Raw genomic sequence first — 21,870 nt, forward strand, 5'->3', positions numbered from 1 at the left:
CAGAGCCCTTCTCGACACAGTGGCTGGGAAGCTTGTGTGGCTCGGTGTCGGGAAAAGGGTTTGAGAGGTTGAATGCTCCTTCCGTGGTCTTGAAAGGTGCAAAATGCAGACTGGGAATGACGTGGGGCAGCCGAGAATCCGAAGGACTTAGCAGTAGTCCGCAAGTCCTTTCATGCTCCAGTGCAGAGTCTGTCTTGACTCAGAAGAGGCGGATGCCATCAAAGGGCATGTTCACTAAATACTCTGGTACGTCTAGAGGTGTTGCAATCCTGACCAAAAAACATATAGGTAATACGGGCAGAATCTTAACTGATGGTTTAGGTAGGTGGGCAAGCAGAATGTGTTATAGGAGCCACTATATTTACGATCTGCGCAGTCTATGGGGCTAATATAGATGAAGCCGCTACTTTAGACTTTTTAAATGTCGAGCTCGCGACGTGGCCTACACCTCTGATCCTGTGCGGTGATTTAAACATAAATTTGGCACCTAATATCCTATGTAATGAGAAAGTTATTTACAGCGGTAGGAAGCCGCGTGTTTTCAAAGCCTTGCAGTCATTAATTGATGCACATGGGTTGGTGGATGGTTGGGCCTCTCTTCGGGGGCGAAAGCCGGATATACTTTCTTTTCCCCATCAAAAGTTAGTGAGATTAGATTATTTTTTTGCCCCACAATTGCTATTGAATCAGGCACGTATTCAGGTATATCCAAGAATCACATCAGATCATGGGCCAGTAGTCTTGTCAATAACTGGTATTGCAACCGAAGTCAGGCCAAGGGGGTTCTCGTTCGATCGTAAATTATTATTAGATCAGCAGTTTGTAGAACATATGAAAGCAGTTTGTAGAACATATGAAACAATGGATCACCACCTTTTTTAATATAAACCGTGGGAGCACTAATGTAGGATGTGTGTGGGACGCCTTCAAGGCCTCTTTTAGAGGTGAAGCCCTCAGTATCAGACTGTATAACCCCAAAAAATGGCGGCAAAATTCCTAGAGTGGTATCAGGAGTTGATAAAGGCTGAGGAGGCGCTTAGGCAGGGTATTCAAGCTGGCCATGATATAACCACTTTGACAACGGAGGTTGCGGAGCTTAAAGCCAGGGTCAATCTCAACTGGTCTCAGGAAACTGCAAAACCTTTTCCTATTAAACAGCAATTGCACTAGGAGTATGGGGAGGCAAGTAGCAGGTGCCTCGCCCAAAAAGTCAGATTGAGAGAGGCAGCCCAACAAATACATAATTTTCTGGATTTGAATGGCCAGGCCGTTGAGAGTGAAAGTGGTATACTCGAGGTGTTCAGACAATTTTATGAGTCACTGTATCATAGAGATGAGTATGATGAGGATAGAGCGGACACTCTCATCCGGCAGTACTGTGCGGCAGATCTGTCTTTGGAGGAGGCAGAAAGGTTGGACACTCCAATTACGTTAGAAGAACTAGAGGTGGTGGTGAACGGTCTGGCCACGTGCAAGGCGGCAGGCCCAGGCAAGCTACCTCTGGAAATTTATAAAACTTTCTTCTCTGTATTGAAGCTAGATCTGTTAGTAACAGTTAGAATGGCGCAGAAAGGGGCTGCCCCTAAGTCCTGGGATGAAGCACGCATAGTCGTGTTCCACAAAAAAGATAAACCTACAAATGTACCCGGCTCTTACCGCCCCATCTCGCTTTTAAACGCGGATGGAAAGATTTATTAAAAAATATTGGCCAATAGGCTAGCTTCAGTCATCACCCCTTTAGTCTCTATTACGCAGCACGGTTTTATTCCGCACAGAGGAACGCCAAATCATGTAAGCCGGGTGATGACTCTTTTTGACTATGCTAATACAAATCGGGAGGCACTGTGTTTCATTTTATTGGATGCCGAGAAGGCTTTCGACCGAGTCTCATGGTGCTTTCTTTGGGATGTAATGAGGCGTCTGGGTTTTGGGCTAGAGTTTATTGCATCGTTACAGACATTGTATCGCCAACCCGTTGCTCGGATTTGCACCATGGGACTCGAGTAGGAGGCTGTTCACATACAAAGGGGCACTAGGCAAGGGTGCCCGTGCTACCCACTTATTTTTTCATTATATATTGAGCCTTTTTTTTTAAATGTTGGAATTTAGTATTAGGATTCAGCCAATAGCTATACAGTGCTATCAGTTTAAGGTCCTCGCTTATGCAGAAGACGTTGGCGTAGTTACGCTTAGACCAACCACAGCAATGCTGGAGATTGAACATTTAGCTACAGAGTTTGGGGCAGTATCCGGCTATAAGCTGAATGCGGCCAAAACCCAGTTGTTATGTGCCAATATACCGAGGTATGCTGACCCAAGGGTCTGCCACGAGGTTACGTACTTGGGTGTTAAGCTTAGGGTCTCCGCAAAAGCCTTGGTTAAATCAAACTGAGAGGCTCTTCTTTTGGGTGTAAAGAGACAGTTAGATCAGGCTGAATGCCTCCATCTTTCCCTTGTAGGGCGCTGTAACTTATTAAAAATGATGATATTGCCTAAAATGCTGTACTTTTTTAGATGTGTGCCATTAGAAATTCCAAAGGCGAGCTTGGTACAGCTCCAATCTATCTGTATGCTATTTATGTGGTCTAGGGGCAAGGCCCAGCGGGCTGTGCGTTATATGGTATTACCGAGGCTCTCAGGGGGTTGGTCGGTACCTGATTTCACTCTGTACTATTATGCCTGTGTGATTTAAGGTATGAATATTTTATTAACAGGCGCTGGCCCTGCGGATATTGCGGAGTGCCCCTCTATATACCAGATATTAATGGGAGTAAAGGCTAAAAACTGTTTGTTCTTACACTTAGATTGGTGCTACTATAAGCGCACTCTATTTTAGGTCTTGGCGGCAGCGTATAACGTGTGGAAAGTAATAAGGAGCATGTATGGATTCGAGAAAATCTCTTGGTATACACCATTGGTAGCCACAATATTTAAGCCTTCGGATCTGTGGGATCGTGTGGCTCAAAATTGGAGAGTAAAAGGAATAAATCATTTGAACAACTTAGGGAACAGTACCAGTTGCTTAGGGAGAATTTTTTCAAGTACCTACAAATTCGGCACTACTTAGAGAATAGCCGTGGTACTATCCAAGAAGGTAACTTAAAAGCAGCAAGGATCGGCACTCTGTATGGTTATATGCTAAGCACTAGGACTAATGATGTGGAAGAACAAAATCGTAAATGGGGTATTAAATTGGGGAGACAGGATATACAAATAGAGGTTTCTATTGATCAGGCTAGTCAATTATTCCTATCTGCAAAACTGTCTTCCCAACATTTTAAATCACTCTTTAATCTCTATTATACCCCAGATAAGGTTTCGAAATGGACGGGGATCAAATAGGGAAATGCTTTCGCTGTGGATCTCCATCTGCAGATGATGTCCATATTTTCTATGCTTGTCCATCTCTAGGTAACCTACTGACGCAGCTGGAGAAATTTTTAACACATCCTTGATGTCCCTACGTTGTTATCTCCTACTCAGATTCTTTTAGGGGTCGAGATGGGATCTCTAGCAGCAGGAATATCAAAGCAACAGGCTTATCTAATATTCTTAGCTACAGCTGTATATAGACTGAGTATACCTCTTTCTGGCTCCAACAACAACCGCCTACATTTGAAGCCTGGAGGGCACGGATCTTTTCTATATATAATATAGAGAATAGTTTATATGCCCTCAAAGGCCATCATAAAAAGAAGTTGGGGTGGCAAATCTGGGGCACAGTGTCGCAATATATGGATTCTGAAATGTGAAACTAGGGGCTAGCCGGGCGCCTGGACCTCGGCTCCTTAGGGTTACAGTCTTTCACCCTAATCTATGATTTATTATACTGTTATTTCTTTTTCTGTGTCCTGGTTATTGTATGCTCTGTTAACACCGTATTCTTTTCTCTTCTTTGTATATATTATTGTTTATCTCTAATTGAAAACCAGCAGCATACATTCTATGTATCGTATTGCGTTGAACCTACTGACTCATGTATTTTTAATAAAAAATTGAAATTTTAAAAAAGGGCATGTTCATGAGGGAAGCCTGGACATCCCCCGAAAAGCTTGGCGTTCTCAGCCAGCCGTGGCATCTGAGAACCACTGTAGACAAAACCGCTCTTCCCAGCGAATCGATCTTATCCAAACCACAGTGTATAGTGAACTTTGCTGCATCTCTCCGGTCTATTTTTTCCAGGGAGATAATGGCCCAGGTCTCCTCCAAGTCCTGTGGCAGCACTTGCTCAACTATTTTCCCACAGCCTGTGAGAATATGCAGGCGGAATAAAAACATTTTCTTTCCCAAACTGTCCAGCCTCTTGGATTCCCTGTCAGGGGAGGGGCAGGTAACATACCATGGGAGTGAAGACTTGGACAACCATGCTCTCCAGGGTAGGGTGCTGGGTGAGGAAATTTAGGGCCCCTCGAGTGGAGTGGTGTGCTGGTGGCAGGCAATCTTCCAATTCACTGGAGCCCCTGTGCAGGGTTTGGACAAGGATCCCAGAAGGACATCAGTGAGGGTTTTGTTGAATGGGAGTAAGGATTCAGAGGAGAAGACTCCCGGTTGCAGCACCTCCCTCAAGATGTTAGTCTTGACCTCCACTGAGGGCACCTGAAGGTCCAGGACCTCAGCCGCCCTCTGCACCATCATTGTATATGTAGCTCCCTACTCCATAGCCGTGGTAGGTGGAGAAAGCATGCAGGTATCTGGAGAAGTTTCCAGTATTTTCCCCACACCAGTCCATATCCTGCCCACACTGGTATTCTAAAGGGTCCAGTGACCTCCTCCCATTCCACTCAAGGCCTACTCCTTCAGAATAGGGTTCAGACTCTGACCTAGGACACAGGGGTCCTGTCAGCGTTAAAATCTGCGTCTGTCAACGCGGCTCTGGCATCGGGGATCACAATGGGGCTGGCACTGTTAGCATTTTGTTCTGGTGGGTTCCATGACCGGATCCATGGGGGCCCACAGGGGCCAGAGCACTTGGTGAGGATCCAGATAAGGCTCCCTCCATCCGTGCGGGGTCCAAAAGGTAAGCCAGAGAGGTTGGGCTGCTAAAAATGTGACTCAATTTACAAAAGGGGGTGGTGATGAACAGAGTGTCTGAGTTAAACAGACCACTCTTACCCAGTCCAAAGATCAGGGCTTGATCCATCACCGTTATTTATCTCACTGCCCCATCCCAGCTCAGAACCTGGCTATATGCAAATCAGTCTGTCCCTGGCCCAGTGCATCATGGGAACAGGGCAGACTAAACTACCAAGCCAATTCTTCACCAGAAAGGAGACAAGCTACCGGGGACCGGTTTCTGGCATTTCAGCCTTCTTCGGCCCGGCTTGCTTGAATCCTGATGGAGCAGTGAGAAAGGGACTCATGTCTGAGTATACCCTGCCACACCTATAGTGGCCAAAAACGATTTACAAAAGGGGGTGGTGATGAACAGAGTGTCTGAGTTAAACAGACCACTCTTACCCAGTCCAAAGATCAGGGCTTGATCCATCACCGTTATTTATCTCACTGCCCCATCCCAGCTCAGAACCTGGCTATATGCAAATCAGTCTGTCCCTGGCCCAGTGCATCATGGGAACAGGGCAGACTAAACTACCAAGCCAATTCTTCACCAGAAAGGAGACAAGCTACCGGGGACCGGTTTCTGGCATTTCAGCCTTCTTCGGTTTGCCCTGTTCCCATCATGCACTGGGACAGGAACAGACTAATTTGCATACAGCCAGGTTCTGAAACTGGGATGGTGCAGTGAGCTAAAAAACGGTGTTGGATCTAGCCCTGATCTCTTGACTGGGTGAGAGTATTCTGCTTAATTCAGAGACTCTGTCCCTCACCACCCCTTGTTGTAAATATTTTTGTCCACCCTAAGCGTGGAAGGGTATACTCAGATGTGAGTCCCTTGCTCATTGCACCATCAGGATTCAAGCAAGCCGGGCCGAAGACGGCTGAAATGCCAGAAACCGGTCCCCGGTAGCTTGTTTCCTTCCCAGTGTAAGAATTGGCTTTTGTAGTTTGGTTTGCCCTGTTCCCATCATGCACTGGGACAGGAACAGACTAATTTGCATACAGCCAGGTTCTGAAACTGGGATGGTGCAGTGAGCTAAAAAACGGTGTTGGATCTAGCCCTGATCTCTTGACTGGGTGAGAGTATTCTGTTTAATTCAGAGACTCTGTCCCTCACCACCCCTTGTTGTAAATAAAAATGTGACTCAAGGCATCATAAAATCTAATTTGAGCAGGGTCGCTCCGGCTCCCGGGAAACTGGAGCGGTGCAGTCAGCCCAGGCTCAGGTTCAAAGGCACAACGCCTCAAATGCTGATGCTCCTTTGTTGCGTCAGCCAACTGACGAAGAGATGTCGAAGCTTGCTTCAACTTCTGGTGTTTTTTGTGCATCTTAGCCGAGTGCAAGGAAGATTTTGAATGGGACGAAGAGGACTTCAGACTCCTGGAACGGTCCCGAGACTGGAGCAGGACTGGGACTTCCGCTGAGTCACATCTCAGGCTTCTAGCAGCTCCATGGACCACTCCCTCAAAACCTATGTCACGTGTCGGAGCACAACTTTGAGGTGTGGTCACACTCCAGACACCACAAACACACAAGGTGCAGGTCAGTCACTGACATGAGGCAGTGACAGGTGCTCCTGAATTTAAATCCAGTCTTCCACAATGTCATCCTCGACACACCAGGAGGAAAATACCTCAAAAAAGGTCGACAAACGTAGGAAAAATCCTGTCAAAAACTGACAGAAGGATAGCTCTTCTTTCGGATCATTGCTGGGGGACGCGAAATAAAAAAAAAAAACTGACGTCAGTGCACCAAGGTTTTTCCTATATAGGTGACGTGGATGGCGCCACAAAGAGTGGACCAATGCTACGGCGCGCAATGGTACTACTTACAAAAAATCTTCCGGATCCAGTCCGATACCGGAGGAAATTCAAAGGTAAGGATCGGCAGCTAGATGTCTCTATTAGATATTATTAGGTCTCGCGACCTATCAATGCGCGCAAGCGCATTGAGCGGAGCGAGAATTCATGTCGGCAAAATCCTCGTCAAACCAAGGGCTTTCAGCTGCGGTTTTCTTGAAGTTCACGTGAATCACGTGAGCAAACAAGCACGCGCATTCACGCCCAGCACAGCACATCAAAGGGCTTCTCCTCCCCTAATTATTCGGCCGGCCTTACTTTCAGTTCCCTCCTGTATCAGTTTCCCTGACGTCACATTCCCCCGCCCTGCCTCCACTGTTCCCTACCAGCTACCACTGCAAATGTTGCCCTGCTTGGACTGGTCGGTGAATTTAAGTAGTATTTTGTGTAGTAAGGAGCGCACGTTCTCCGTGTGCTTTATAAATTTGCGCCTCACTTGCACGACGATGGAGCCGTTAAAAAAAATACGGGAACTTCCACACTGACATCAACTCACTCTAGTGCGTGAAACAAACACGCAGGAAAACCGGCACTTCGGGTTTTATAGAGGCAGCAGTTTACGATGCACATGGAAATGTTGGTTTGTTGTGTGTGCTGTTTAACGTTACAACGTGGCGACCTTAGGGAATCCCATCCCAAAAAACTGGGATATACTTAGTTCCATTCATTTACATACAAGCGCACGCGCACAGACAGACAGGCATACATATACAGACAAATTTAAAAGTACTCACACGCCTCCCCTCGCGCATTCACGCCCCCTCACCAGGCTCTCCCGCCCCCATCCGGCTTCCCTCCTGTATCAGTTTCCCTGACGTCACATTCCCCCGCCCTGCCTCCACCGTTCCCTACCAGCTACCACTGCAAATGTTGCCCTGCTTACACATGGAAATGTTGGTTTGTTGTGTGCGCTGTTTAACGTTACAACGTGGCGACCTAGGGAATCCCATCCCAAAAAACTGGGATATACTTAGTTCCATTCATTTACATACAAGCGCACGCGCACAGACAGGCATACATATACAGTCAAATTTAAAAGTACTCTCACACTCACTGCCACACATAGACACACAGAAAGACAATACAGAGACACAAACAGGTACAGAAACAAAGACTCCCCACACGCACAGTCACACACAAATACACCCTGACTCACACACAAATACATTCAAACTTAAGTATGCTGACACGCACGGGAGCACAAATGCACACACACATATGCAATACAACCACGAATAAAACACACACAGAAAAATAAACTTGCCCACACGCACAAATACACACTGGCAAACACACACACACACAAACATTCAGACTTAAGTTCTCGGACACACACTGACGCACATCCAGAAAGACACACATACAGGCATGTATAGAGGTAAAGAAAAATAGACTCGCCCGCACACACAGTCGCGCACAAATACACACTGCCACACCCACAATACATGCAAACGTAAGTACGCAGACACACACGGACGCACAAACAGAAAGATGCAATACAAACACGCATACAGAAAAATCGATTTGCCCACACACACAATCACGCACAAATACACCCTGACATTCAAACTTATGTACGCAGACACATTGGCGCACACATAGACACACAAAGGAATACACAAACAGGCAATTCAAGGACATTAAGTGAAACCTAGATTTGTAAACGTGTATTGTAAAGAGAAATACATGTTCATGTGCTCATGTAAGTAAATTGTGTACCTTGGTGTGGATTATGCATATGTCTGATAGTTGAGCTGTGTTTTGATTGTTTGGGCGAGCACCACTTCTGAAGTTAAGACTACAGACACAATCCACAACACATTATCACAATACACAAAGACAGATTCAAAAGCACACGCAGACACTTCTCCCTAAACGATTATCCGTCCGATGAATCTGGGTGACTTTCATTGCTCGAGTAGTTTACCCGCTGGTGAGACATTTTTACCTATGTGCGCGTGACATGTGAGTCCTCGGGACCTGTGTACTTCTGTCTACAGAATACTTTTTTCAAAGCCACTCTACTCGCCCAAAGCACACGACAACACCCCGGGCAGCAGACTCGCTCATTGTTAGCCACCTTTGGTAGATTGAGCCAGCACCCCTTCACGAGCCTCTCACCCGTGCTGTACGCTCCCTCCTCTCACCTGTGCTGTACGCTCCCTCCTCTCACCCGTGCTGTACGCTCCCTCCTCTCACTCGTGCTGTACGCTCCCTCCTCTCACCTGGGTTTTAATGAGCTGAGCTAGTAAGGACTTGCCCCCCACCCCACACGGGACCACCAGTGTTTACAGCTCCTACTAACGTGGAAACAAGCACTTGCCAATAGGTTTCGCATTTGGAAAGTTGGAGCTATTACAATTGCAAATAATGCCTTTTATTTTTGTTTTCATTTTAAAAACCTAAAGTGCTTTGTCATTTACAAAACCAATAGCTCCAACTTTCCTACTGCGAGACCTATTGGCAACGCCAGTGCTTGTTTTTCAAATTGTTGCCTTGCCACTCCATACAGTTCAACATCTCCTAAGTTGTGAAACCCTGACAGTATAGTTTGCTGTACAAAATAAGACTTGTAACATTCTCATTTTCTTTTTATTCACACAAAAGCAAGCACTCTTTCCTTACTCTTATCTGTTAAATTCAAACCACCTCAATGAGAGATTAGCCAGGAGAATACCTAAGCAACATTCTAAATAAAGGTTTTGCATATCTGGAAGTGCCATTTCATCCAGATATTCATCTCATATTGTAATGGTTTTATAATAGAGGAATAGTACACCAAGGAAGGATATACGAACACCATTAACACATACAGAAAACTATGAATCCCAAAATGTTCTTTTAATCAGGTTGATACTTCAGGGAGTTGGCGAAATAAATTCATTTCGAAACCTTTGAAACTGAAAAGTCCTTCTCCAGATTGTCACTAGAGCAATATTTACCCAAATATGGGTTGTTATTAACCCAAACATAGTTTCTTTTTAACCCGTTTGAGACTAGGCTCTTTGCCCTTTCTGGTAATTCACCCCAAGCAGGGAACAAGGATTCACAGTCTACCACCTTGTCCTTGTGACAGCTCAACCAAACGAAAAGCGGTTTTTAGATTCAGCCCAGGCTGAACTTTTTAAGGCCGTTGTTGAGCTCTTTTGGCTCTAGCTCTCACATTATCTGTTTGCATTGCCTCCAACTTTTAAATTCTGTAGGGTGATGTTCCTCTGTTTTAGGCTGTCTGTCAAGCTCTCAAAATCAGAAAAATCTTTGAATTCAACTGTTTTTATATCTTATTTTAATCTTAGAATTATATCAGATGTATAAATGGCGTATTACATGTATTACATGTATTGTTTTGTTCAGTGCCAATATGGAGTTATATAAAAAGTGAATTCAAGGACCTTAACTCAAATCATGCTAACCGTAAACTGTTTTATCATTTTACTATTTTAAATGTATGTCCGTTTGTTCACATTTAAGTCCTGTCTTTTATGGCTATCTGCCGAACAATGCTTTTTGACTGACTGACTTCTTAACTCTTTTGGTACTTCTAACTGCTTTACATGCTTTCTTTAAGATAAACCTGTCTGCTCTGTGACATAGTTAACAGGCATTTTGCTTAGGTTTAAATTACGACACAATTGCCAGGACTTAATAGGTTTAAATTTAAAGGTTAGTGACGTTATTAGTTGTGGTGGACTCTCATTCACCCAATTGATAATTGAAGTCATTACAAGTACAATACAAGCAATTTCTGCGGAGGGGCACAAAGACTGTCCAATCATTGTAGTCAAAGTGATCAACATGTTGGCAGGATCAAAACCCCTCTTTATGCAGTGCTTCCTAAAAGGAATATGCTACTTATCAGTATGCATCTGTTCTTGGCATGTAGGGCTGCTGACTTTCATATCTGTGCTTAGATCGCTGCCTAGTGTTGGGTCCGGATGATTGCACATTGTTGTCCTGGAAGAGTCTTCGAAGTATCACGAGATAGGTGGCTCCTCCCCTGGACTACAGTGCACATGGGCATCCTCTCCATCTTCAGATTGTTTTTGGCCATTGTGGCAGAGATAGAGTGTAATACAGTAAGTGATGACCATGCCTGAGAATGATTCTGAGTGCTACAGCTGCGACAGGCACCGGGGAGGAGGACGGGCGATATGAATGTCATCAGCCCTACATGCCACGAACAGATGCATACTGGTAAGTAGCATATTCCGTTCGAGGCATGTAGGCTGCTGAACTCATATCTGTGCATAGAATAAATAGTAGTTACCTCCTTAGCGGTGGTTGCCCGTGCCAGCTGCAGCAATCTGAAAAAGAGTTTTGAGAACAGCCTGTCCTACAGCAGCTTGCTGTTTGGAGTGTACATCTACGCAGTAGTGTTTGGTAAATGTATGTATGGTGGTCCATGTGGCTGCTCTACATATATCCTCTAGAGGAATGTTACCTAGAAAAGCCATGGATGCCCCTAACTTGCGTGTGTAATGCGCTTGTGGGGGGAACTGTTAAAGTGCGTTTAGCCTTTTGATAACATATCTGTATGCACTTAACAATCCATCTGGCTATACCTGATTTGGAAATGGGGTAGCCTTTGTGTTGTGGAGAGAAGGCAACAAACAGTTGCTTAGTTTTTCTGAAATCTTTTGTCCTGTCAACGTAATACAGGAGAGCTCTTTTAACATCTAAAGTGTGCAGTGCTCGTTCTGCCACTGAATCTGGATTTGGGAAGAAAACGGGCAGCTCTATGGTTTGGTTAATGTGGAACTGCGACAACACTTTAGGCATGAATTTAGGGTTTGTACGCAGCACTACCCTATTAGCATGAACCTGCATGAAAGGCTCTTGAATAGTTAGTGCTTGTAGCTCACTAACTCTTCGTAGCGATATGATTGCTACTAGAAAAGCCACTTTCCATGTTAGAAACTGTATCTCACAAAAGTGAAGAGGTTCAAAGGGTGGTCCCATTAGTCTGGTGAGAACCACGTTCAGATTCCAGACAGGTGAAGGAGGGTGTCTGGGAGGAATCTCTTTTGAGTCCTTCCATAAAAGCTTTAATGGCTGGCACCCTGAAAAAAGAAAGATGCTGTCTGTTTTGAAGATAAGCTGCCATAGCAGCCAAATGTATCCTAATGGAACTATATGCCAGATTGCATCTGTATAGATGTAGCAAATAACAGATAATGTTTTGCGTGGACGCATCCAGCGGATTTATGTCATTATTGGAACAGTAAATGACAAATCGCTTCCATTTGGCCGCATAGCATGCCCTGGTTGTAGGTCTCCTGGCCTCTTTGAAGATGTTCATACAATCAGGGGGCAAGTTGAGGTAGCCAAACTCTATGACCTCAGGAGCCATATTGCAAGGCTCAACTGTTGTGGATCTGGGTGCTGAATGTCTCCAAGGCTTTGAGTGAGGAGACTGGGAGTGAGGCGCAGTCGTTGGTGAGGCACCACTGAAAGTTCTAGGAACGTGGTGTACCACGCCTGCCTCGCCCACGTTGGAGCAACCAGGATGAGCGTAATGGAGTGTTGTCGCAGTTTGCGTGCCACTAGCGGGATGAGCGGTGCTGGAGGAAAAGCGTACGCAAATCTGCCTGACCAGTTCATCCATATCGCATTGCCCTGAGACTGCGGGTGTGGGAACCTGGCGGCGAAGGTTTGGCATTTTGCGTTTTTCTGTGTTGCAAATAGGTCTATCTCTGGATGACCCCACTGCTGGAAATATGGTTGCAGCACTGAGGGGTGTATCTCCCACTCGTGCATTTGGTGGCTGTGCCTGCTGAGCAGGTCCACCATCTGGTCCTTGCCTGGGAGATGTTCCGCCATGAGGAACATGTTCCTCTGAATGGCCCACTTCCACATGCTCTGGGCTAGATGAGACAATTGTTGAGAGAGTGTGCCTCCCTGCTTCTGGATGTAATACATGGCAGTCATGTTGTGCGTCCGGATTAGCACAACTTTGTTGCACAAATGCAATTTGAATGCCTTCATTGCCATGAAGATTGCCATCAGCTCCAACAGGTTGATATGCATCCTTTGCTGTTGCGTTGTCCATAGTCCCTGCACGGTATAATGGAGGACATGCGCTCCCCAGCCCTGGAGAGATGCGTCCGTTGTCAGCACTATTTGTGGGACAGGCTCTTGGAACGGTCGTCCCCTGCAAAGGTTTTTTGTGTTCCACCAATGCAAAGAGTTGTATGCACAACCGGTCACCAACACTAGCTCTTTTAGATGTCCATGAGCCTGGTTCCACTGTCGTGCTAAGCACTCTTGAAGGGGACGCATGTGTAGCCTCGCGTGTGTGACTATGAAGATGCAGGAGGCCATCATACCCATCAGCTGCATAAATATTTGCGCTGGGAGTGAGTGTTGGGGCCTGAATTTCTGAATCAGCAGTTGCATGCTGTTGACTCTGGCAGGGGTTGGCTGTGCTGCTGCCGTCTGAGTGTTTGTCGCACCTAGGTACTGTTGCACATGTGCGGGTTGAAGGTGTGATTTTGGATGATTTAGTGAAAATCCTAGACTGTGTAGGAGGTGAATTGTGCGGGACATGTGACTGGCACACTGTTGGGCTGACTTTGCTTGGACAAGCCAGTTGTCCAGATAAGGATTGACATGGATGTGTTGTCTCCGAAGGTGCGCAGCCACTGTCGCTAAGCACTTTGTGAACACCCGGGGGGCAGTAGTGACCCCGAAAGGCAGGACCTTGAACTGGTAATGCTGGTTGTTTATGGTGAACCTGAGATATTTCCTGTGTCCTGGGTGAATGGGGATGTGGAAATATGCGTCCTTTAGGTCTAGGGTAGCTAGGAAGTCCCCCTGACTGAGCAATGGTAGAACCTGCTGTAAAGTTAGCATGTGAAAGTGTTCTGGCAAGATGTACTGGTTCAGGGGTCTGAGGTCTAGAATGGGCCGGAGAGACCCGTCCTTCTTTGGGATTAAGAAGTACAGTGAGTACACCCCTGTACCCTGCTGTTCTAAAGGCACGAGTTCTATGGCCCCTTTTTGCAGCATGCAGAGTACTTCTTGCTGCAATAAGTGCATGTGCTCTGCAGAAATAGGACGGTGCCTTGGGGGTATGTTGGGTGGAGTGGAGGTTAGTTCCAGACAATAGCCTTATTGTATAAGTTGTCTCACCCACCTGTCTGTGGTAATGCCTTCCCAGACTGGCAGGAACTGCTGAAGTCTTCCCCCGACCGGTGTTAAATGGTCTGGGGGCAGTGACAAGGCGTCACTGTTTATTGGTGGCGGAGGATCTGGCATTATTATTTGCACGTTCTCTGCCCTTGGTGCTGTTCCCACGATATCCACCCCTGTTGTTCTTGATATAGGTGGCCTGCGTGCTCCCCTGGTTGTATTGGGCTTGCTGTGATGCTTGACCTCTAGAGGCTCCCCTGTTACCGGAGTGACGAAAGGAACCGCCCCTGAACTGTTGTGACTGCAGAGCCCCCATGGATTTTGCTGTCTCAGTGTCTTTCTTAATCTTTTCAAGGGTTGTGTCTACATCAGGACCAAAAAGAAAGTCAGGGTTAACCGGCTGATTGAGCAGAGTTGTTTGTATCTCTGGTTTAAAACCAGAGATGCGGAGCCAGGCATGCCGTCTTAGCATCACACTAGTGTTGATGGCCCTAGCTGCTGTGTCTGCTGCATCGAGCGCACACTTGATGGATGCATTGGAAATTAGCTTCCCCTCCTGTATGAGCATTTCTGCTCCCTCTTTATAAGCATCAGGCAGGTGTTGTAGTAGCTGCTCTAACGTGTCGTAGTGAGCCCCATCATATCTGGCTAATAGGGCCTGTGAGTTTGAGATCCTCCAAATATTAGCCGCTTGAGCAGCTACACGTTTGCCAGAAGCTTCCAAGATTTTGGATTCTTTGTCCGGAGGAGGAGCATCACCACTTGTCTGAGAGTTCGCTCTCTTGCAAGTATTAGCCACCACCAAGGAGTCCAATGGAAGTTGGCCCCTGATATAAGTAGGGTCCACAGGCGCAGGCCGGTATTTCCTCTCAATCCTTGGGTTTACCACCCTTGCCCTGGTGGTTTCTTTAAAAATGTCAGTAGCGGGTTTAAGGACACCCTTTAGCATAGGTAATGTTTTTACTGATCTTTCAGAAGTTGAGAAAGTATCAAACAGAAAGTCTTCCTCCACTGGGTCAGCGTGCATTTCCACATCATGGTTATTGGCTGCCCTTTCAATTAGTGCGTTAAACGCCGCCGTATCTTCAGTAGGCGAGGTTTTGACAGTGTAAGACTGAGTGTCAGGAGTTGTTTGTGGCTCATCCGGGTCAATCCAGGTTTGAGGTTCCTCCTGATCTGTGTCAGCGGGATATGTGAATTCATCCTCATTGTATCCCTCCCCCACATCCTCATTGATGCGTGTGGGAGAATAGGCATAGTCCTCCACAGGTTCAAAATGAACAGGCGAGGTGGCAGAATCCCTTTTCCTTTTGAGAGGGATTTTGTATGACTCTAAAGGATGTTCTGGAGCAATCTTCCTTTTGTGAATGGTGAGTCTGCCAGAATCCGAGTCGATGAACAGCTTCGACTGATTGTCATAGGAGGGTGGCTGGAACAGTACATCCTCTTGAATGGACTGAGACCTTAAAGCTACCGATACCTGTTTGGGCGTCTCGGTGCTCTTTTGTGGGTCGAACGCTTTGGGTTGAGCGGTCGGGGGTAGTCCAAATGTAATTGTTGGCGCAGGCATTGGAGACGATCCGACCTTCTTCGAGGGTGGCGCGGTCTTCGATCCGACCGACTTTGCCTGATCACTAGCTGGTTTACGGCCTTGCGGCGACTCGAGCTCTTGGTGCGCAGCAGTCATACTTTTTTGCTTCGACGCGATATGCTCTTTCGGGTCAGGTTTGCTTTTCGACTCGAAAGCCTTGCTCAACAGAGGCTTGGAGGCTGTAAGCTTGGGATCGACAGTCTTTTTAGCCTTGAGTCCTTTGCTAGTGTCGCGATGTTTGGACGTTGACGTCCACGGCATCAACGCAACGTGCTTGACTGTAGAGACAGGCTTCGGCGCCCCGCTCTTCGGGTCGACGCCCCCTTGTGACCCCGACGGGTCGATGACACTTTTTGATTTGATCGGCGCCGACGAATCCAAGGCCGTCGATCAGAGTACTGTCTTTAGCAGTTTCAGTTTCGATTTTCCATCTATCCGTTTCGATTTCGCCATTGAGATTGGTTGATCGACCGATGGCTCTTTAGAAGTATTCTTAGCCGGGCCTTGATGCGGGGCTATAGAATGTGGGTTAAGGTCTTGGCTAAGGCCTTTCGGCGATGCCGCGACCTGAGCTGTAGAGAGTACAGTGTCAGTTTTGGGGCCCGCAGTTGCGGGCGGGCCTTGTTCATCGCTCGAGTCGTCACCGACGGCTCCGATGGCCTCTGCGTCGTCTCCTACCTCGACGAAGTCTTCCTCATGGACGTAGTCTTCTTCCTCGTCCACATCGTAGTTTGATTCGTGCTCCGACGCAGGGTCCGACTGCTGGTCAGGATCCTCTTCATCGACTCCCTCATCGTCTTCGGCCTCAAAGATGTTCTCCGGGTCGGGCGCCGTTTTTTGTGCTGACTGTCGTGCGGAGCGTCGAAGCCGAAGCGTTTTCCTGGACCGGAACTTTGAACAGGCCATGCAGCTGACCTCGTCGTGGTCCGGCGATAGACATTTATTGCACACCGGGTGCACATCGATGTGCGGGTATTTGGAGTTGCAGACGGGGCATCTCTTGAACGGGCTTCGTTCCATCGTCGATCGTTGTTGGGCCTTTGGTGTCGAAAAGGCAAACGGCCTTCGACGTCCTGTTTGAAGAACTGGATCGAGTACTAGGCACCGAACGAGACAATACCGACGCCCGAAGGCCTTTTGGCCTTGCAAAAAGAATTTATATTGATTCCGCACTGGAGTCAAGAAAGTACATCCGAAGCCAATGGCGGAAAAAAACAATCTGAAGATGGAGAGGATGCCCATGCGCACTGTAGTCCAGGGGAGGAGCCACCTATCTCGTGATACTTCGAAGACTCTTCCAGGACAACAATGTGCAATCATCCGGACCCAACACTAGGCGGCGATCTATGCACAGATATGAATTCAGCAGCCCACATGCCTCGAACCTGCGTTTTTCCCTTTGATCACATTAGGTATAGTGACAGCTGCGCAGTAAAGTCCGAAATCAAAAACAAAATGTGTTTCAATTCTGCAAGCCATTCACCTACCTGAGGTTTGTTGAATTGCACAATCTACCCACAGGTTTATATCTCACACTCTGAAGTGGGCTGTGGGAAGCACATGGTGTGTGCTTAGCATGGCAGGTAAACATGGGCTACCTACCAAAATTATACGGTCTATCTTTTCAGAGAATATTAAGACATAGGAGACTTCCATAACTATTTAAAAGAGCGAACATCGAATGGTATTGGTTTTAAATCATCTGGCAATTCACTAATATATTCTCCCTAATGCTTACAGAGATTGTGTGACAGATTTAAAGTTGTAAAACAAACCTGCGCACTTACAATTAACACAAAATCCAGCATTGGTTGTGTTTATGTCTTGATCTGATAAATGATGTGACCTGAAAGCTTCACATAATGTACTACTTTGCCAAATACAACAATACACACAGCCACTAACTGTACAGTAATTGTAATAAAAAAGGAAGCAATGTCTCGCTCACCATCTCTTCTTTTCATACTTCTCTTGCAGAAATTCTTTCACTTTCTGTGGATCCCTAAAGTCTGGAATTGTTGATGATCGGTCATCAAATAACCCAAGCCAAATTTGTTTACAGACCTTGGAAAAAACAGAGAGTAAAACTATCAAAAGAAGATACATTAGTAACGTTTAGTTAATGTTCTTTCTGATATAAGACAATCAGAAAGATTATGTTCTAGCTGTAACGCACATACTTGCGAGGCTGTTGGGCCAATAATAACTCTAAATTCAGTTCAAGCACTCACCCAGAAAACAGTCTCTGGAAATCCAGCTCCTAAGAGGGATCTCGGAGTCGGAGTCAAACTTACCGTGCAGATAAAAAGTGTGTGGCCATAGCTTCTGACATCAAAAAAAAATACTCCAGCTTTTTTAGCAGCTGAGGCAACAGTAAAGGCAAACAAAATATGTAAACTGCTTGAAATGGCTGATGCAACAGTAAAGGTAAACTAAATATGTATATTGTTTGAAAGATTGTGTGTAGACTGGGTCAGCAGCAGCCTAGGCAGTGGGGTTGGCACTTACATGAAGATTCTGTGCACTTCAACCACTACATTGAGGCTTATTACCACTGTGTGGCAGGAGAGATCTGCACATTAAGCATGCCGTGCTGATATGGGCTGACCTGGAACTCGTTAGCTTAAATCCTGATTAAGCCAGCAGTCCCATTCTTTCTTCTAAGTTTGATAGCTTGATTGTCTTAAAACTATTACTTGCAGTGATTTCACTGACTTGCCAAGTCCTTCCGTTTTGTAGAGCTTTGACTTTCATGTGGTAGTAAGCTAGAACAGTAAGAGCTAACTGTTTAAGGGTAGAGTGAGCAGATCAGATACCAGTAGCATAAAGATACTGCACAATAACTATGTTGTCTGGAAAATAGATATTTCTACTAATTTTCATTACTTTTCAATAATATTCAGAATACTGTTGCCATCACGGACTGCCAAACAGCAATATGCAGGAGGATGTGAGGAATCAAAGAGCATTAGCAAACTCAGCAAATGTGGTGTTGCTTATGTGATGCAGTGCATGGTCAGCAAGATGTACACACAAGCAATGCAGAGTGCTCTTTTCAGTGTTCAGTACAGTCTTATGCAATTTTCGGTGGTGACTGAGATCAATGGTGTACAGCAAAAGGGCTATGTCTGAGAGCAGTGTGTCTCTGGGGTGGTACGCCTTGGGTTGACAGGCATAAACCACACTCATCATCACAACATAAGGGGGTGTATAGATATTGAGATGGTGCGACCTTCAGCGGTTACGCATCACAACGTCCAGTAATGCAGAGAATCAAGTGCAGAAAGGCTTATGCTTCCCAAGGGACAAAAGTAGGAGCTTGTACCAGGGAGGAAGAGAGCCTTAGGTAGTCCATGTCTACAGCAAGGGTCCACCGCATAACCTTGTTGAGGTTTTGTCTTACTCACTTGGCAGATAAGTGATACAATGTTTGGGTATTCTCTCAGGAGCCATAGATTAACTTCAGTCAGTGTTGCAGCCCCACAGGTGGCTAATGGCGTAGATGGGCCAAGAAATGTTCTAAACAAGCCAGACAATGTACCTCCTTCTGCATCAGGTTTAACCAAAAGCAGGTCTTTTCAGTTTAAACGCACCTCTGCTCCTGTTGTTGGGCTAGTCGAAATTCTATTCTCTAGTTTATTAATTTTCTCTTTACTGGAGCACAAAGCTTTTCAAAGTCAATAGGTGGACTTGTGTACCTGGCTTACAAGAGGAGTTTATTTGCACACAAGAGGAAGTTGGTAAGAATCCAACTGGACAATCAGATTTCAAGTTGCAGGGAGGGATTCAATCAGTTACAATTTTATTTTGATAAATCTATATTACATATTTGGGACTATTTCACAAAATGCAGTAAAATAAAATATATAATATTCCAAAGGAAAAAGTAAAATATGGAAACCTTTCAGCTTCTAGTAAAATAAGGGTTTCATCATAATGGCAAACCCAAACAGCTCCGCAGACCTCTACCAATGTCAGAACAACTAGTAATCCAGGACCCCTGATATACCTCCGTAAAAAATGGTTGTCTAGAGAGTTTCATTCTTGACTTATGTTTTTGAATCATTAGAGAAGTAATTTAGCTTGGGTAGACATTGCTGACCCAGGCCGAATTTTTCTGGATGACTTTTTTAAATGGCGGGTGTGCTGGAGTGATAACGTCATATTTCAGGGACCATGAAACCAATATACTTCATTCAATCAATCATTTGTAAAGTGCACTACATACCAGTGAGGTCTCAAGGCCCTTGGGTGGGGGGCGCTACCGATTGAACAGCCAGGTCTTGAGTATCCTCCTGAAGGTCAGCAGGTCTTGGGTCTGTCGTAGACTCAGTGGGAGGGTGTTTCATGTCTTGGCGGCTAGGTGGGAGAAGGATCTCCGACCGGTGGTTGTTTTTCGGATGCGCGGGACGGTGGAGAGTGAGAGGTCGGCGGAGCGTAGCTGGCGGTTGGGGATGTAGGAGGAGAGCTGTCTGTTGAGGTACGCTGGGCCGATGTTCTGGAGTGACTTGTGTGCGTGGGTGAGGAGCTTGAAGGATAGCCTCTTGTTGACGGGGAGCCAGTGCAGATTTCCCAGGTGGAGGGTAATGTGGCCGTGGCGTGGTATGTCGAGGATCAGTCGTGCAGAGGCGTTTTGGATGCGTTGTAGTCGTTTGATGAGCTTGGTTGGGGCTCCCGCGTAGAGGGTGTTTCTGTAGTCGAATCTGATGCTGACGAAGGCCTGGGTGACGGTCTTTCTTGTATCTGTTGGAATCCATCTGTAGATCTTGCGGAGCACGCAGAGGGTGTTGAAGCAGGAGGAGGAGACGGCGTTGACTTGCTTGGTCATTGAGAGCGTTGAGTCGAGGATGATTCCCAGGTGGCGTGCGTGTTCGGTGAGTGTCGGGCCTGCCCCCGGTGCCGTCGGCCAACAGGAGTCGTCCCAGGCTGAAGGGTTGGAGCCGAGGATGAGGACTTCCGTCTTTTCCGAGTTCAGCTTCAGACGGCTAGTCTTCATCCAGTCGGTGATGGCCTTCATTCCTTCGTGGAGGTTGGCTTTGGTGGTGATGGGGTCCTTGGTGAGGGAGAGGATCAGCTGAGTTTCGTCGGCATAGGAGATTATGTTGAGGTCGTGCTGTCGGGCTACGTGTGCGAGCAGGGCCATGTAAATGTTGAACAGAGTCGGGCTGAGGGAGGATCCCTGGGGTACGCCGCAGATCTCGGAGGCTTTGGAATGGAGGGAGGCGGACGCTCTGGGTTCTGACGGAGAGGAAGGAGGTGGTCCAATCCAGAGCCTTGTCTCAGATCCCTACGGAGTGGAGGCATGAGCGTAGTGTGCGGTGGCAGACGGTGTCTAAGGCGGCAGAGAGGTCTAGGAGGATGAGTGCCTAAGCATAGGGTTTGGGGGTCAAATAGTCTTATAGAGAAAGAAAAAAACTCCTCAGAGCAACCCTTCTGCCATTTTCCAAAATGTCAGCTATAATAGAGGAAGAAGAGACATATATAAAATGAAACAAATAATATTGGTTTTTAATACTTTTATGCATACACCAAACAATGTTTATGACCGGAATATGAAAAAATAAAAATTGTATATCACTGCGGACTTAGACACATTTATATGGTTTGTTTTGGCAATCGCTCGTGGTATGAGTGCAGAAGGTTGACATTTAAGAAGAGCATATTGACAGCGACTTCTTTTTGTAACGCAGGTTTTCAAAAGTACATGTAAGTTCTGTGAGTAGAGGCTTTAGACATTTTGTAGGTTTTAGCACCCCATCTATATCTTTCCAAGCAAATTCACACAGAACTTTTTCTACATATGCATGATCCAAAACATTTAAATATCTTCTGATCAAGTAGAATGCCTTTTTCATGTGTCCATGCACAGAATAAGATGTTGGTGGAAGGTCACTTAGTGGTTCTGATCTCTTGAACTGACTGTAGTGAAGATCTTCAAACGTTTAACAGTCCGAACTAATTTTCCGTAAGCGCACAAGGTATTTTGATACTTCTTTAAAGTCACATTCTTCTTCTGTCTTAGAAAATCTTCACAGGTTCAGCAGTTTAAGTTCCAAGCTTTGTTCCAATTTTGCTCAAAGTTTCAGCACCTGTTAGAATATGTGCCCTGATCACACTGGTCATTTCTGGGTCAAGTTTCTTGTGCAGAATATGAAGAGGAATTAAGTGCCTTTTCTCTCCAGTTCCATAACGTATCCATAACTATGATAATTCTTGACTTAATATTGCATCAC

At 46.1% G+C, this 21,870-nt stretch overlaps 1 protein-coding gene across 1 annotated transcript in view; it reads right to left on the reverse strand.

Annotated features, from left to right (window-relative positions):
- LOC147683308 (arf-GAP domain and FG repeat-containing protein 1-like) overlaps positions 1–21,870 on the reverse strand; it is a 234,859-nt gene that overhangs the window by 18,527 nt on the left and 194,462 nt on the right. The window contains exon 3 of the mRNA XM_086942518.1: positions 17,586–17,701. Within this exon, the coding sequence (XP_086798644.1) occupies positions 17,586–17,701 (116 nt within the window). The remainder of the gene's footprint in view (positions 1–17,585; positions 17,702–21,870) is intronic.

The sequence above is a fragment of the Lissotriton vulgaris genome, chromosome 11, assembly GCF_964263255.1.
Source record: "Lissotriton vulgaris chromosome 11, aLisVul1.2, whole genome shotgun sequence".
Lineage (NCBI taxonomy): Eukaryota > Metazoa > Chordata > Amphibia > Caudata > Salamandridae > Lissotriton > Lissotriton vulgaris.